Source organism: Caloenas nicobarica, chromosome 3 (genome assembly GCF_036013445.1).
Source record: "Caloenas nicobarica isolate bCalNic1 chromosome 3, bCalNic1.hap1, whole genome shotgun sequence".
In the NCBI taxonomy this organism is placed as follows: Eukaryota; Metazoa; Chordata; class Aves; order Columbiformes; family Columbidae; genus Caloenas; species Caloenas nicobarica.
This window is the reverse complement of record NC_088247.1, coordinates 58,775,766-58,791,885: the sequence shown is the minus strand read 5'-3', so window position 1 is coordinate 58,791,885 and position 16,120 is coordinate 58,775,766. Positions and strand designations below refer to the sequence as shown.

General features: G+C 37.1%; 1 protein-coding gene across 2 annotated transcripts in view; it reads left to right on the top strand.

The window, feature by feature from the left end:
* MED23 (mediator complex subunit 23) overlaps positions 1 to 15,494 on the top strand; it is a 38,775-nt gene extending 23,281 nt beyond the window's left edge. For both annotated transcript variants that reach the window (XM_065630729.1, XM_065630728.1), the window contains 14 exons: positions 378 to 552; positions 2,064 to 2,227; positions 3,129 to 3,253; positions 3,748 to 3,953; positions 4,953 to 5,133; positions 6,076 to 6,246; positions 7,497 to 7,713; positions 8,381 to 8,617; positions 9,970 to 10,135; positions 11,079 to 11,151; positions 12,176 to 12,390; positions 12,953 to 13,073; positions 13,555 to 13,686; positions 14,385 to 15,494. In XM_065630729.1, the coding sequence (XP_065486801.1) occupies positions 378 to 552; positions 2,064 to 2,227; positions 3,129 to 3,253; positions 3,748 to 3,953; positions 4,953 to 5,133; positions 6,076 to 6,246; positions 7,497 to 7,713; positions 8,381 to 8,617; positions 9,970 to 10,135; positions 11,079 to 11,151; positions 12,176 to 12,390; positions 12,953 to 13,073; positions 13,555 to 13,686; positions 14,385 to 14,558 (2,357 nt within the window). In that variant the 3' untranslated portion in view covers positions 14,559 to 15,494. The remainder of the gene's footprint in view (positions 1 to 377; positions 553 to 2,063; positions 2,228 to 3,128; positions 3,254 to 3,747; positions 3,954 to 4,952; positions 5,134 to 6,075; positions 6,247 to 7,496; positions 7,714 to 8,380; positions 8,618 to 9,969; positions 10,136 to 11,078; positions 11,152 to 12,175; positions 12,391 to 12,952; positions 13,074 to 13,554; positions 13,687 to 14,384) is intronic.
* Positions 15,495 to 16,120: the final 626 nt, after the last annotated feature.

Below are 16,120 nucleotides of genomic sequence, written 5' to 3'. Positions count from 1 at the left end.
CTCAGGTGAGTGTGCTGCTGTCCCTTTATGCCACCATTTGTGTGGTCACGACCTTCCTGCTTATGCTGCTTTGTGCAAAAATATGCTTAATGGAAAATCATAAGCAAAGTTAGTTAATTAGATGCAAATTATATTTAATGGCACTCATTAAAATAGTTTGCATGTCTGCTATATATGTTCATTCAAAAGACTGAGCTCTACACATTTACAGCATCTTCAGACAGCGCTTGCACGCATGCTCTTCAGAGGTAATACAATTTTCAAATCAAATATCTGACTTGCAGCTGAATATAACCATGTATCAGCAGTCGTGCCTGTAGTTGTATTTTAAAGTGTAACTACTTGGAAAACTTACATTACAAACTCTTTTTCATAAGGTCAGCTCCTGCCAACAGTGTTCAAATCTCATGCGTGGGGAATTCTGCACACTCTGCTAGAAATGTTTAGCTATCGGATGCATCACATCCAGCCTCATTACAGAGTCCAGCTGCTCAGCCATCTTCATTCCTTGGCTGCTGTGCCACAGACTAATCAGAACCAGCTTCATCTGTGGTGAGTATTTAGCCATAATCTCAGATTCCTCCTTCATCATGTGTTGACAGCTGTGGAAGAACTATGTTTTAAAAGGGACGTGAGTATTTCCCAGTCTTAGTTCTGTGGCTAAATTGTGTTGTGGTATCTCAGCAGGTCATGTTTCAGAAATACAGTTAGATATTAGCAGTAGTACCCTGCAGAGTTGCTTGAGGCAACCTCTTGCACAGACATAGCAGCAGTGTCACAGGCCAAAACACAGCAAAGTGCACCAGAACCATTGTGTCAGGAAGTGTAATTCTTGAGCAAAGATAATTTTCAGTCAGATCAGCGAAATAATCTGATTCATCCTGCAGCTGTAAAGGAGTTGATGCAAAGCTATGGTGGCTCTGTGTGAACCTGTGTGGATAAAAAAGTTCCACTTCCATTGTTCGGTGTGTGCCAGTGTAAAACATGCATAAAACAGTGGCTAATTTGGATACAAGAAAGACGGAAAAGCTGGTTAAAGAAACTCTAGAGCTGATAGGCAACTAATTCTAAGGAACAGCTTTGAGTTTAACTTACTATTAAAAAAATTAAAGGATATATGAGTTCCAGCTTGTATGTAGAACATGGGATTTGTTATAGAAAAGTGGGGGGAAAGAGTGTCCATTCACTCCTAGAGCAGAATACTTGTTGTGAGTGTATGTGATGGAGACAGAACAAACTTGTTATTATCAGTTCATATCGAAGAAGTCTAATTACACAGTAATTTCTTAGTCCAAATTCAAATTGCTCAGTTGCTTATCCTTTATCAAGAATAAAGAGAACAAGTGACGACAAGTTTCTCCTTAAATTCAAGGTCTTGTTCTTTTATTCACCTAATTCTTGTTTTGTTGTCTTAGTCTGTGAAATATGGATGTTAATCAGTCACTTTTGATAAGTACTGTATGCAGCTAGAATGGCATAAACTAACCTTTGGCTTTGGCATTTCAAAGACACAATATTATAAAATTATCTTAAATTACTTCAAACTACTTGATGTGAAAAGCACTTCCAACTAGAGCACTGGAAAATAGTGCTTTTAATCAAAAGCAGTGCTTCCTCATCTCTTTCATAAGGACAATTTATTGCTGTCTGCTTCAAGGTGATAGTCAGTTTGAAACTTCCCATGCATTATTTATGCCTTTTTATTCTGTTTTTGCATATATTTATCTATATACGCATGTTTAGATGGAAATGTTCAAAAGATAGCAAAAACAGGGAGGTCTCTAAATTGGAGAGATTTCGGACTTTTTCAGAGGCTGTGCACCTGGAATTTTCACTAAATAATGTTTGAGAGCTTTATTTGAAAATAAAGTACTTAACTGTTGTTAACGAGTTTATTAAACAGTGTAAAAAGTAAAATTTTCCAAAAGGTTAAGAACATCACTTTCAAAACAAATGTTTTTGTGTTATCTGAAGCAGAAAATGGAGGAAAAGTAGGTATTTTTGGAATCTTAGAAGCAGCAGTGAAAGCATTATTTGCCGACTGGACTGTTTCGTTCTTTCAGTGTCGAGAGTACTGCTCTAAGGCTAATCACAGCTTTGGGCAGCTCAGAAGTCCAACCACAGTTTACACGATTCCTCAGTGATCCCAAAACAGTTCTTTCAGCAGAATCAGAAGAACTCAACAGGGCTTTGATCTTAACTCTAGCAAGAGCAACACATGTGACAGGTAATAGCGGTACTGTGAGATGATAACATCTAAGTGAAAGCTGCAGTCAAGCCATTTCTCTAAACTACTGTTTAATAGAATATCCTGGAAATAGCCCATACAATTTTGGTTTTGAAAAAGTATAGTTTTAATTTCCAACTACATGTTTTTAGCCAAAAAGCTGTATTAAAGCAGTAGTAAATCAGCCATTGTTTAAAAGTTTATTTTTATACAGAAGTACGGTGTGACTAGGTTTTGTACTGTCTTATTTTCCATTTCATTATTTTAAATTTAAATGTTTGGATCGATTACTGATACAAAACCACGAAATGTTCACAGCAAGTATGTTGCTAATGTGGAAGCCACCCCCTCTACAGCTCACGTTTAAGAAAAAGTAGTGTGTGTTCTTGGTTTACTTTCCTGGGGAAGGGAGAGGGGGGAAGCTTTTGTTGTGTGTTTTGGTATTTTAACAGTGTGCAGAGACATGGGTCAGGTTTTTTTATTTCTGCAGCTTAATTGGGAAAGGTACTGCTGAGCAGCCCTTTTAAAGCAGTATAAAATGGCATCTCGCAATTCCATCATCATTATCTTCCTCAGGATTTTTTTTTAAAGTCTAATCAGTTAATCAGCAAAAGCTTGTCTTGCTGTCATTACAGGAAATTAAATAGAAAATCGTAAAATTATGATTGCTTTATTTCTAACTCAAAACCTAAAAAGAATTTTGTTATTGTTGATAGAAATGATAATATCCAGCTTATTCTGTAGAGTACCTGAGATTCAAAGAAAGGGGAAGGAAGGGAGAAGTTGGTCAAATAGGAAACCCTGTTGAACTAGCAAAGCCTTGATGCACATGACTACAATAGGAATACCAATAAGAAATGTTTTTTGTGTGGAATTCTAATATCATCAATCCATTTTCCAGACTTTTTCACAGGCTCTGATTCAATTCAGGGAACCTGGTGCAAGGATATATTGCAGACTATCATGAGTTTTACGCCACACAACTGGGCATCACATACACTAAGCTGTTTTCCAGCTCCTCTGCAGGTAATAGTTTCAAACCGATGATTTTATAATTGGAAATACAGAGAATTTACTCTCTTAACAAGATCCTTTGCCTTTTGCTAGTTGGTGAGATTCTTTCCCTATCCACATTACATTAATCTCAAGTCCCTATAGAATGCAGTGTGATTGTAACATTGCTGTTCATTCAGAAATGCGTTAGCTTACCCTGGAGTATTCTAAGGCCAGGTTTGGCCAAACTGATACTTTTGTCAGAAGGTAAATTAGATCTTTTAAAAATTAAAAAATAAAATAATAAAAAAAAGTTAGAGAAGCCTTTTTTTCTTGTGGTAATTTGTCATGTAGCTTTGTTAGTGACAAAGGAGTCACTGTGGTGTCACGGTGAAGCAACAACTCTACCGTGTAGGTTTGTATTGCACAAGGAAGTAGGAACTCCTAAGGTACTAAGTCAGGCACAGGTTTGCCTGTTGCAGTGTTTTATTCTAGGCTCAGTCACAGCAAAGCCTGCTTGATTTCAGGTGTTCTTCAAGCAGAATAATGTACCTCAGGAAAGCCGGTTTAACTTGAAGAAGAATGTGGAAGAAGAATACCGCAAGTGGAAGTCTATGAACACCGAGAATGAAATAATCTCACACTTCTCTGCACAAGGTTCATCCCCACTTTTCCTTTGTCTCCTGTGGAAGATGTTGTTAGAGACTGATCACATTAATCAAATCGGCTACAGGTGAGCTTAAAAGATGTGCTTGCTCAGAGCTACTGCAGCAACATTCTCAGTTCTGAGGACATAGGCCTTGGGCATTAACTGCTTGATTAGTACTTTTTTTATTAATTCAGAGAATGCAGAGCATGGAAAAAAGGAGTGGAGCTAGGTATTAGCAAGCATATCATAATAATCGTGCCGTGTTTAAGATTGTTTATACCACACAGTGTCTTCCTGGTAAGGACAAGGATGTGAGGTGGTGAATTAAGCAGCTTATTTGTAATGGGAGTGTTTCAGGCAGTCTGAAATAATAAACAGAAAATATAAAGCATTTATTTACCTAGCCTTTATACATGAATAAAGGCCAAATATTTTTATAAAAAACCCAAATGTTGGATTAAGATGAAAATTTATTACAGAAGTGGTAGTCCTACATTTTTTTTTTTCACTTGTTCGCAGTAGTAACAGCATCAGCTACAGCTGTGAAAAATAAATTCTTACTTTTCAGGCCTTGTTAGGTCTGTTGAAATAATTAATATTTATGATAGCACGTGTTACTCTTCTGTGCAGTGAGGAAATGCCAGTATTTTAACGCTATGGTTATATTAAAATGCATACTGCAGCAAAATGATGTTGAGTTGCAGAAGATTGTCCTAAATGAAAATGCGTAACTAAAGCATGGGTTCTGGACAGAATTCCATACATAAGAACTGGTGGATTTGCAACATTTATTCTGATTATTATCCAGACTTAGGAATTCTGTTGCTTTAAAGGTGGGGTTTGGGTTTTTTTTGTTGTTTGTTTGTTTGTTTTGTGATTTTTGTTGGTGGTGGGTTTTTTTGTTTTTGCTTTGCTTTGGGGCCTTCTTCAGTTCATTTAGTAACAGGAGATTTTTTTGTCTTTTTTTTTTAAGACAAATGTGTTAAAACCCACTAACTCTTATACACCAGTTAAAAATGTATTGAGAACAGTAACAATTGCTTGTTGCCTTTTTTTTTTTTTTTTTTAATTCTTGCCTGCCAGGGTGTTGGAAAGAATTGGGGCCAGAGCTCTGGTGGCTCATGTCAGGACATTTGCAGATTTCTTGGTGTATGAATTCTCCACCTCTGCAGGAGGCCAGCAGCTCAATAAATGTATTGAGATTCTCAATGACATGGTGTGGAAATACAACATTGTAACGCTGGATAGGTTGATACTGTGCTTGGTAGGTATTGCCTTAGAAGATGAGATGCCGGTTCTTCATGCAGATTCTGTTTTCTGAGTCACTTTTGTAGGAGCAATCTTTTTAACAATGCAGTAGTTTTAAATAGTCACTATTTGCTAACCCAATAATCAAGTAAAATAATAGATTACGCCTGTAAGCAACATAAAACTCAAAGTTTTACATTTTCCTTTTCTCAGTTATCGTATGGTAACCATTGAATTGGTATTATTAAATGTTGTTATTAGTGCTTTGGGTCTCTGACTTCAGAGCTATACAATGATTTCTGCAGCCTGAAAAGGTAGAAGGGGCATGGCATGCCGTGATTCAGAAGCAAGTGGAAAATCTTGTAGCCATTAGAGTATACAATCTTGGCTTAGAATCAGCCTGGTTTATCAGAAAAGTAAGAGAGAAATAGTGTTTGGCATTCTCTGTCTTTCTAAATTATCCTACAAAGTAAAGTAGAATTTACCTAGAGACAATGACATTTTCCTTCAGTAGTTATCCTTCTATTTTAGAATCTCATCTTAATGTAAAGCTGGCTGTTTGAATTTTAATTTGGTTTTCAAACTGAAGTCCAAACATTTCAGAGGGGCCAGAACTTTGAAGCAATCTGAACTTCATTAATTGGTTCAGTTCAATAAGAGAACTGACAGCCAAAAGAGAGCTACAGTTCTTGGAGAACATGCTGTCACTAGGGAGTTTATAAGACTTTCTGCCTATGGAATAAAAAATGTGATGGGTACTTTTCACAGGAGGTGATGGAACCTGCCTCTGTTCTATGTCTTGACTTGAAAAATACAGTTGAGGGTCTATGTGTTCAGTGCGAATTTGTCTGCAGATACACCAAATGTGCAGCCAAATTTTCTAGCCAGGGTTTAGGGGCTATAAAGCAGACAGCAGCGCCAACTCTAATTCCATGTTTTCCGATCCATTTTGTTTAAGGCTATGCGTAGTCATGAAGGAAACGAAGCTCAAGTCTGTTACTTCATAATTCAGTTACTCTTATTGAAGCCAAACGATTTCAGAAACAGAGTGAGTGATTTTGTGAAGGAGAATTCTCCAGAGCACTGGCTGCAGAATGACTGGCATACTAAGCATATGAGTTATCACAAGGTATCAAAGCTAATAAAATGCTTTTATTGTAATACTTTCTGTGGATATGAGATCGGGCAAAGAGTCTTTGTCTGGTAAATGACAGGACAGCTCTGTCAATTTTTGGAGTTACTTAGTAAGTAGTAATTTATTTGAGATAGTATTAAAAACAAATAATCACTATGTGTAATAATGTTAAAATTATAATGCAGTGATATTCAAAGATGGAAGCAGCTAAAGAGTTGGTTGGAGATTCATTCTTTCTTGCTCATGTAAATCCAATCATTTTAAAATCTTATTTTTACTGAAATTGATTTAGAAGAGTTTTTGTACATCAGGGAGAAGGTGTTTCCTTCTGTTGTTTTATGACTATAACAATAGTTAAACCTGCATTTTCTCCTAATTATTAAAGCTTCTTCCATCCCCTCTGTGGCAAGAACATGATATCCTGAAATGTTAGGGAAGGGGATTGCTGAGATTTTAATGCTGATGTAAATACAGTGGCTTCTGATGCCTAGAAAAGGATGTACCAGTGGAAGCTTCTGTCAAAAGATAAATCAACACTGAGATGAAACGGATACAAACAAACTCTCATGTAGCTAAACACATGCAATCTAGTTCTGATCCAGAAGCTATTTGGTCTGTATTAGCCCTCTGCATTAGCCTTGCAGTGTCCTAACAGTGTCCAAAAGTGTGAGGGTGGCAGGGAGGCAAATGGTATTAGCCTGGGAAGTGCTCTGACAGGGCTGCACGGTTGCTAGAGCCAATCTGGCATGTAGAAATTTCAGTTACAGGTAGAACACTACAAGCTCAGCCTTTGCCTATGCTCATTGGGTGTGTGGGTATGCTCCAGTTCTTTGCCAGGGACTTATTACATGCATATTATAATATTTCTACTGTTCTGATTCAGTATATGATGCAGAAATGTTCAGTAGTGCTGATTTCCCCTAGATTTAGTATTAAAATACTTGACAAGGAGTACCTAAGTGCTGGCTGCTTTCAGCTTTGCCTTGGGATGCTTAATGGTCTCTGCCCACTTTGAGCGGTGGTGAAACTTTGGTTCGTTTTGTTTTTTCTGAAGAAGTTGTTACCTACTACTCATTTCCCTCAGAGTTGAATTTTATTTAGTAAGCTTTACAGTGAAATCACCTCACTGCATTTGTGTGTGATAAGGAGGCATATGAAGCCTTAAAGCAATGTAGATACTGAATGTTTAATGAACTGCTTTTAAGGAAAGAGCTTTCAATTTTGTTGGATTTCTTTCCCTCCAGAAATATCCTGAAAAGCTGTATTTTGAAGGCCTGGCAGAGCAAGTTAATCCCCCAGTTCAGATCCAGCCCCAGTACCTACCAATTTATTTTGGAAATGTATGCCTGCGCTTTCTGCCAGTGTTTGACATTGTAATCCATAGATTTCTGGAATTGCTTCCAGTGTCCAAATCGCTAGAAACATTATTGGATCATCTGGGAGGTTTATACAAATTCCATGGTAAGTTCAGTGAATTTTAGCCTACAAACAGTGAACTTGCTTTTCTTCAGGTAGTTCTTGCTAATTCATACTTCCTTCACACCTTTCCCTTTCATTCCCTTCTAGTAGTAAGTACTTGGACCAGTGTGCCAACAAACTTTCTGTTACTGAGACTGAAACAGTTAAAAAGCAATTCCTCCATCTGTCCTCATTTAAGATTCAAATAATCTGCCTGGGTTTTTTTCACACTTTTATAACTGGACTTTTATAATATGTTTTTGTATAGATGTCATTGCTATGTTATGCTCAGACATTTTAGAATATTCTTTCCTTACTGAGTCTTCATACCTGGATTCTTCCTATTTAGTATATTTTATGCAAAGAGGTGATTTAAATGGTTTACTTACAAATATATTAGTATTAAGATATGAACTGTTAGTAATACTGACTTTCTTTGCTTGACTTCTACTGTTTTGCACACACATTAAAGTATATGTACAAGTTTATTTTGATTGAAAATCAGTTTTGTATCGTGAAATAAAGCATGTGAATCGATTCCATATGTGCCATTTAAAAATGTATACACTTTACTCTTGTAGAGCTCTTGATTTTGCTTTTACATTTGCCGCCATAAACTTAAGTGAATGCTAGAAGTTATTTCTGGGTGGTGTTTTTTTCTTCTTGACAGACCGTCCAGTGACTTACCTTTACAACACTCTTCACTATTATGAGCTGCATCTCAGAGAGCGCCCAAACCTCAAGAGAAAACTTGTTCATGCCATAATTGGCTCTCTCAAAGATAATCGCCCGCTAGGCTGGTGTCTAAGTGATACTTACCTCAAATGCGCTATGAATGCCCGAGAAGAGAATCCGTGGATTCCTGATGACATTTACTATTGCAAGCTCATTGGAAGGCTAGTAGACAATATCCTTCTTAAAGTTTGCATTAAGTAAGCTGTGCCAATATCTTTTAGCTTCGTTTCATCAAAATATAAAGTTCATTTTCCATTTATACAGATATGAAATAAAGCTTAGTCTTTATTTAGCTGCAAATATCAGTCTAAATTCATGTTAGTTTACTTCAGTGTACATTTTTTTTCTATTCTTCACAGGGACTGAGCTACACTAGTAAAAATATGTTGAAAGATATAGTGAAAATACAGTACAGCTATATAAATATTTAACTGTTTAATGCATCACTTAATACAGATACTGATGTTTATACATTCCAAATTGAATTCTAATTGCCACATAAAATCAGCTTGATACAAAGCATGAGTATTTAAAAAAAATGTAGAAAATGAGATTATTTGCAAGCAGTGCCGCATTTAATACGATGTATAACTGGCTGCGTGTAATTGAAGATCAGTATATGTGCTGTTAGCATCTGCCGAGAATCTCTTTTTTAGGAGAGTAAACCCAGAAGTTATGGTTTTAACACAAACCTATATTTTCTTAATTGCTTTCTTTTATTAGCTTTTACAGTTATGACTACAGCTGATCTAAATTTCTGTGGAAACAGCTGGTGAACCCCTGCAGCTGTGTTCTAGAGAATAGCTCTAGTGAAACCTCCCTGGATGTCATCATCTTTCTGGGTCAGATTTACAGAAGTTGACAGATTTTCTGGATGTTTTGTGTCTTCCTTCACTCCTCTTCCCAAACTTGCCTTTCTTTTATGTGTAACTTGAAAGAAGTTTATTAGATCTCTCTAAAGAAAGCTAAAATTGTATAACCCCCTGCTTTTACGTAGAAGTTAACAGTGTGTTTGGAGGTCTTTTCTATATGTAGCTCAAATCAGTTACTCTTGGTTGGGTATATTGGAATATTTTCAGAGGCTAAGCAGGTGCTAATTTTGCATAAACTGTCACCCCCGAAGTCTGCTAGACTATCTTATGCAGAAGTAGTGGCTTCAGATTATGCAGAGTAGAAAATTCTTGTTATTTTCGTTTTCTTGTCTTATAAGCAGATGGTGAATGAGATGGTTGGTGTTGTTTTTTTCCACCTCTTAGTCGGGGAAATTTACCCTCTGCATGACTTTGCGTGTGTAGTGTATTTATAGCTATGTATTCACACAGTCCTTCAGTGGTTGAGTATCGTTGCCATGTATTCATACTTTTGTCCATATGCCCTATTTTTGTGAAATGTGGTTGTTTTAGTTGTTCTCAGTTAACTTTTCAATTCAACTTAGTATGTGCAGTATACACATAAACATTTTTAAGCAGCCTGCTGCTTACACTAGTCCTTGTTGGGGCAGCTTTTTTCCTTAATCCTTGTCACCTATGGCAGGCAAATCACCCGGGCCATTTCCAAATTGTGACTGGAGGTTCAATGAGTTTCCCAACCCCGCTGCCCATGCTCTCCATGTCACCTGCGTGGAGCTCATGGCTCTGGCTGTTCCAGGGAAGGATGTGGGCAACGCGCTGCTGAATGTTGTGCTGAAGAGGTATGTTGGCTCTCTGAACCTGTTTTCTGCAATATATAATACATTGTTAGAGATTCCTAAGGCAGTCTGTGATACTCATTTACTTCGGGTTTTATACGTTTTTAATTAAGTATATATACTTTAAGTTTTATGTGTAAAGTATTTTCGGAGGACTAACAAGGCTATAGGGATCAAGCAGAAAAATCGTGTTGGATTTCTGTGCCGTAATGGATTGTGTGTGCCTCAGGAACAGATGATTCAGCATGATCCCCTTAAAAGACAGAAGACCACCTCCACACATGCAAAGAACTTGTCCGGCGGCAAAAAGGCTGGAAAAAGCCTTTCCTCTTTTCAGCTGTGCTGGGAGGAGGACATTTCTTCAGTTAATATCACAGCATCTTCAAACACAAAAAACGGGGCAGGAATCACTGTCAGGACATTGCATCCTTCTGATACTGATGTAAAATCAGAGGTGCTTTGAAACAGAGTGGTGTGCCAGGGCTGGCTTTTTGTCTCAATGCATTAAGTTTGACCCACAGCTCTGTTTCTTGCTCAGCAACTGTGAAAAGAACTAAAGGAAAAGAAAGGGCCTAGTATTCTTGCTGTGATTCAGGTGCCATCTTTGAGCAATAACAAACTGAAATGATTTGTTTTCAGCCTCATTCAGCATAGTACTATATTATTGTTCTTAGCTCTATTTGAGGAATCAATAAAACCTGTTCAGTAGGAAGAACAGTATGATAACAGGCTTTGAAGCTAGAAATGCAAAATCATGCCTGAACAAAGTTTTGCAAGCAACATCACATTGGTGTTTATACCATCTGTTGTCTCCCTTAAATACCTATATGTGTATAGTTCTCTTGACTTAAGAAATATTCGTTGCATGAGTATACCTTGTCTTTAGTTGTGTGAGAAGCACAAATTGCAATTGTGAATTTTGAGCTTCGACTTTCTTTGTCTCTAGTCAGCCCCTGGTGCCAAGAGAAAATATCACAGCTTGGATGAACGCAATTGGACTAATTATCACAGCCTTACCAGTGAGTCAATATGTTGTATTTTAAAACAAAAAATCTCTTCTTCCCTGTAAGGTTTATCATCTTTCTCTAGTATGTTGTAAAAATTCCTGCAGTTTGCAATGTGGTAGCCAACATCTGTAGATTCCGCAGAGAGCTATTCAGAAGGCTACTTGCATGTTTGAGAAACACCTACTCCAGCATGGAAAAATAGACCAGGTTTTCTGGTTTTCTATTATGCTTTGAGGTTAGGGTTAAAAGAAGTAAATCACTTATATTTAAAAACATAGTTAAATGCCACGTGTCTATTAATTGAGAACTGGAACTATGAAATAAGATCATTCATAGGGGTTCTGATGCAAAGCTAATTTTCTATTAATGTTTGCACTTGGTCATCCTGTATCTCTTAAACCATGTAAGTGACATGTGCCTACAACTGCAAAAGCAAATGTATGCAGTATTAGAGTTTGTGTATCTGTTGAAACTTTGATCTTCTGAACATAATGACTCTTAGTACCTGACCAGGACTGCCTGAATAATTTTGATCTTCCTTACCTGTTGCTTATATGTGCAACAGTTATCCTTTCCTTGCAACTTCCCAAACAAAATGGTTCCTTTTCTTGGAAGATTCTGTGATTCTGGAAGAAAGCCAACATGGATTTAATCCTTATTATTTCTATACTGTTTCTCATTATTCTTACTGTTCTCTCTACTTGCATTTTCATCTACATTCTTTGCCTTCTCTACCTTTTTTTTGTTTCCTGTTTCCTTCTTGGATTTTTGATCTGTTTGTAGCTGTACTCAGAAAACTCAGAAAATTCTCAGTCTCCTTCCATTAAGGCTTTTTCCTCTGCTCTGCTGCTTTTTGGGACATTTATATTAGCTAGCTAAATAACTAAATTCATGAAGTATGTCTTGATAATGCCACAGCCTTGAGTGTGCCACATCCACTAACATGGATGCTTTCTGTATTGTGCTTCTCGATTTTCATATTTGTCAGACAGGGTTATAAACTACAATTCTGACATTTTTTTTTTTTTTTTCCCAGGAGCCGTACTGGATTGTCCTCCATGATCGCATTGTGAGCGTTATCAACAGTCCCAGCTTGACGTCAGAGACAGAGTGGGTTGGTTACCCATTCCAGCTGTTTGACTTCACAGCGTGTCACCAGTCTTACTCCGAGATGAGTTGTAGCTACACTTTGGCTTTGGCACATGCTGTCTGGCATCATTCTAGCATTGGACAGCTTTCTCTCATTCCTAAGTAGGTGTAATGACATTTGATGATTTAATTTGTCTTTTAAGTTCCAAGCATATTGTAGATAACAAAGCTGTACCTGTAGCACTAATACCTGCAAATACGTCCAGGGGAGCTCCAAAACTCGCCAGGTAGATCACAGGTGTTTTTTCCAGCTCCCTCTTCCACCAACCTTGTTATGTTATATGCTTGTTATCTGTGAGCTTCAGGGCTTTTGTCTAAGAGTGTGACTTCTTTTAATGACTTCTTTTAATCTTGATTAGCTTTTATGCTTTTATAAAACATTGACTGTAGTGTATTCCTAAAGCATCCGCTGTAATCAGTAAATGTGTCCTTAATTCTGCAAAGGATGCTCCAGCTGCAAGTTGAGATGCTTTGCTGACTGAAGGATGTGGTAGTGGTCCACTTAATCATTAAAGCAAGTTAAAAGTACCGCTGTGTTAAGAAGTCGATTAGACTTTCCCCAGTACCATGCTAGTGAGAGAACTAACAGACTTCACTTAACTAAGTCTTAAAATATTGAACAAAAATGAAGGTGGTATGATATATTCATCTCAATCCTGAACAGGTTCCTCACAGAACTATTGATACCCATAGTGAAAACGGAATTCCAGTTACTCTACGTTTACCACCTTGTTGGGCCTTTCCTACAACGGTTCCAGCAGGAGAGGACACGGTGCATGATAGAGGTAACGTCTAGCTCTTGCTCTGCTTCCTACAGTGTATACAAAATGCACCGTATGCATTTCTTGAAGACCTTGCTGAAGTCTAGATAGAAGCTGAATGTGGTGAACTGTAGTGTCTTATTTCTAGGAGACTCAAATCTTGTGCTAAACTTTCCTAGTTTTTTTACTAAGGTCTAATTTTTCAAATTTTGTAAGCACTTACTCAAACCATCTTTCAGTCAATGATGTTCAAGCACTGATTATGTAGCATGTACCAAAATACCATTATTGCACTTAAAAGAAGTAAACTTGGGAAAATGGCATCATTTAATTATGCATAATGGATGAGTTAGACCTGCCCATTTGTCCTGGCAAGAAAGTAGATAGTTAGGATTCACAGATACTTAAAAAGCAAGATGTATATTTATTAACACTATTTATTTCTACTCTAAAGCATTTTAAAAGCTGTTTTCATTTGGGGTGCTCTTTGTGTCTGTGGAAACAGATTGGAGTGGCATTTTATGAAATGCTCCTGAATGCAGATCGGTACAGCTCACACCTGAACTACATGGATCCTATATGTGACTTCTTGTATCATATGAAGTATATGTTTACAGGTGACAGTGTGAAAGACCAAGTAAGTAAACAGCAGATATTTATATTTTAATTATCTTTCTTCCCATATAGCAAGTTAATCATTCTATGAGTTATTTTTAGAGGTAGCAGTATAACAAAATGCTTAACAGTTGACCAGTCTCTACATGCAAATTAGGAAGTTGGTTCACCTCTACAAATTTGAAAGCTTTAGATGCAGTAGGCTAGGTACCTCAGATTTCAAGATTAATTTCTGTAGTCTGAAATTTAAGATATAGCTTGAGGGTGCTTTAAGAACTACTATTAAAGCAATCATGGAAATAAAGCTGTTGGATGTTTTGTAACTTTTCCTCATTTGAATCTAGACCTTTTAAGTTTTTGTCTAATTCTGATTTATTGATATAATTTGACATGTGACAAAAGCAAGAATGCATCCATGTTCAGTGAAAAATCATTCACTCTGTTTAGTTTATAGCAGTATGCATTTTTAAAATTGTCAGTTGTGTGAATTGTTTTGCAAAGCTTTGGTGTACAACTGTTATACCAGGGAGGGTGTTTTTTAAGGTTAGTTATCAGGAGAGGTCCAAAAGTTAACATGGTCAGTAAAATATTAACATAAATAGCATTATTTACTGTATGTTTTTCCATTTTTCATTGTGCTAATGTAGTGTTTGTGTACAGAAGTGGCCTATGTCAAAATGCTCCTGTTTTATCAAATGCATTTCTTTTCTTTTTAAACAGGTTGAGAAAATAATTTGTAATTTAAGACCAGCTTTGAAACTTCGGTTACGCTTCATAACACATATCAGCAAAATGGAACAAGCTGCTGTTCAGCAACAACCTGTCAATAACGGGTCACCAGCACAGCAGCCCAGCCAAGTGTCTGTCAACGTTGCTTTGCCGGTAACACAGTGAAGTGGAGGGTTCTGCCGGCCTCGATGTGATGGCTTTTTTCTGGTGCTGATCCAGGTGAAACATCAGCTGATCTGAAATCTGGTCTGCTGTATAAAAGGAAAGAGAACCACGTCCAGGTTTCTGCTTTGTTTTCTTTTGCATAATGAAGCTATGTAACTCTGTGCGTGCCAGTTTTCTTACCTGTTTATATCAGACACTAGAAGAGGGATATGTGGCCTTCCTCTGAAAGCACCAAGTAGACTCTCTGCAAGCAAATACATGAATTTCTGAAGTGTTTACAATATCCTGCTCCCTATCCTGGTTTGAGTCATCTGGATTTTTCCTTTCTTTCTGTCTGTGATTTGAAAGGACACTCAATGTATGTAGCCTGGTAGAAAATAGCCTTTTAAAATTCGGGTTCCGCCTTATTGAAAATTTCCATTGTTTTTGTCCAGCAGGAGAATCTAAATTCTTTTCGTCTTTTCAGGAGACAAGTTAAGGCCTTACACAGAAATTCTCCTAGACAGAGATTGCATCATTGTATTGAGTTAATTATAACATCTTTCCAAAGACTGAGAATGAGCTTTTGAAAATACATGTAAATTTTGTATGTACAATTTACATTTAACGGGTGAGCACCATGAGTTTGATCTAGCATCAGTTACTAGACTGTTAGATTACTACCCAGAAGCTGTCTCTATTGAGTCTATTGGAAGTCTGCATATTCAGTTCAAGATGTGCTGGTTTATATTTTATCTTTCCTATTTGGAAAATGGTGTAGTTTTTTATTAAGTCAATCACATGAATTTTATTGGTATCTTCTTATATTTTAGATTTGTATGATATTCTGCTGTAAGTCTTATGTGTACTGTGTTCAGTGAGTTTTGGTAACAGAGTGGAAAGGCTCAATGTTTTGTACATATTCATCTTATTTGACAAACTTTTTTAATTAAAAAAATACTGTGTTAGTATTGTTAAGTTTGTTTATTTTTCATACCCATTACCTTGAAAATAAGGATTGACCATACCAAGTATATTTCCTTCTCTATCAGCTTTACAATAATGCCAGTTTTAACCAGTTACAAATAGAGTCCAGATCAGTAAGGTCGGGTCAGATTTGTATCTCTCTGTAAAAATTTCGCAGTCATGAAGAGGAATTGTTGATTCAACAGATGGAAGGTTTTCTTGTCTGTTTTTGAAGGACGGCAAACCTGGATTGCTGGAAACTGCTGTTGTTTCTATCGTACTTGGATCCTAAATTCTGCCAAGTGTATTAATACTTTGAGTAGCTGGGAGCTGTCAGTACTCTTCAATGAATGTGTAGTCTGATGGAAAAACACATTTGCCTATCATATGCTGTATGTTTGGTTACAAAGGTCTTGTGCTCCATTCCGGAGTCAAGTGACTCTAATACAGTTGGGTTTGATTTTGATAACAAGATGAGCATAGCTGGTGTCCAAAAATCTAGCGGATAATTCTGTACAGGCTTTCCCATAGGCTTCCTGGGGCAGACCTGAGAAGCAAAATTCTGGTCGTGGGTTTGCAAACTTCTGTTGGCAGCGGAACTGTGTTAAGACTTCTCT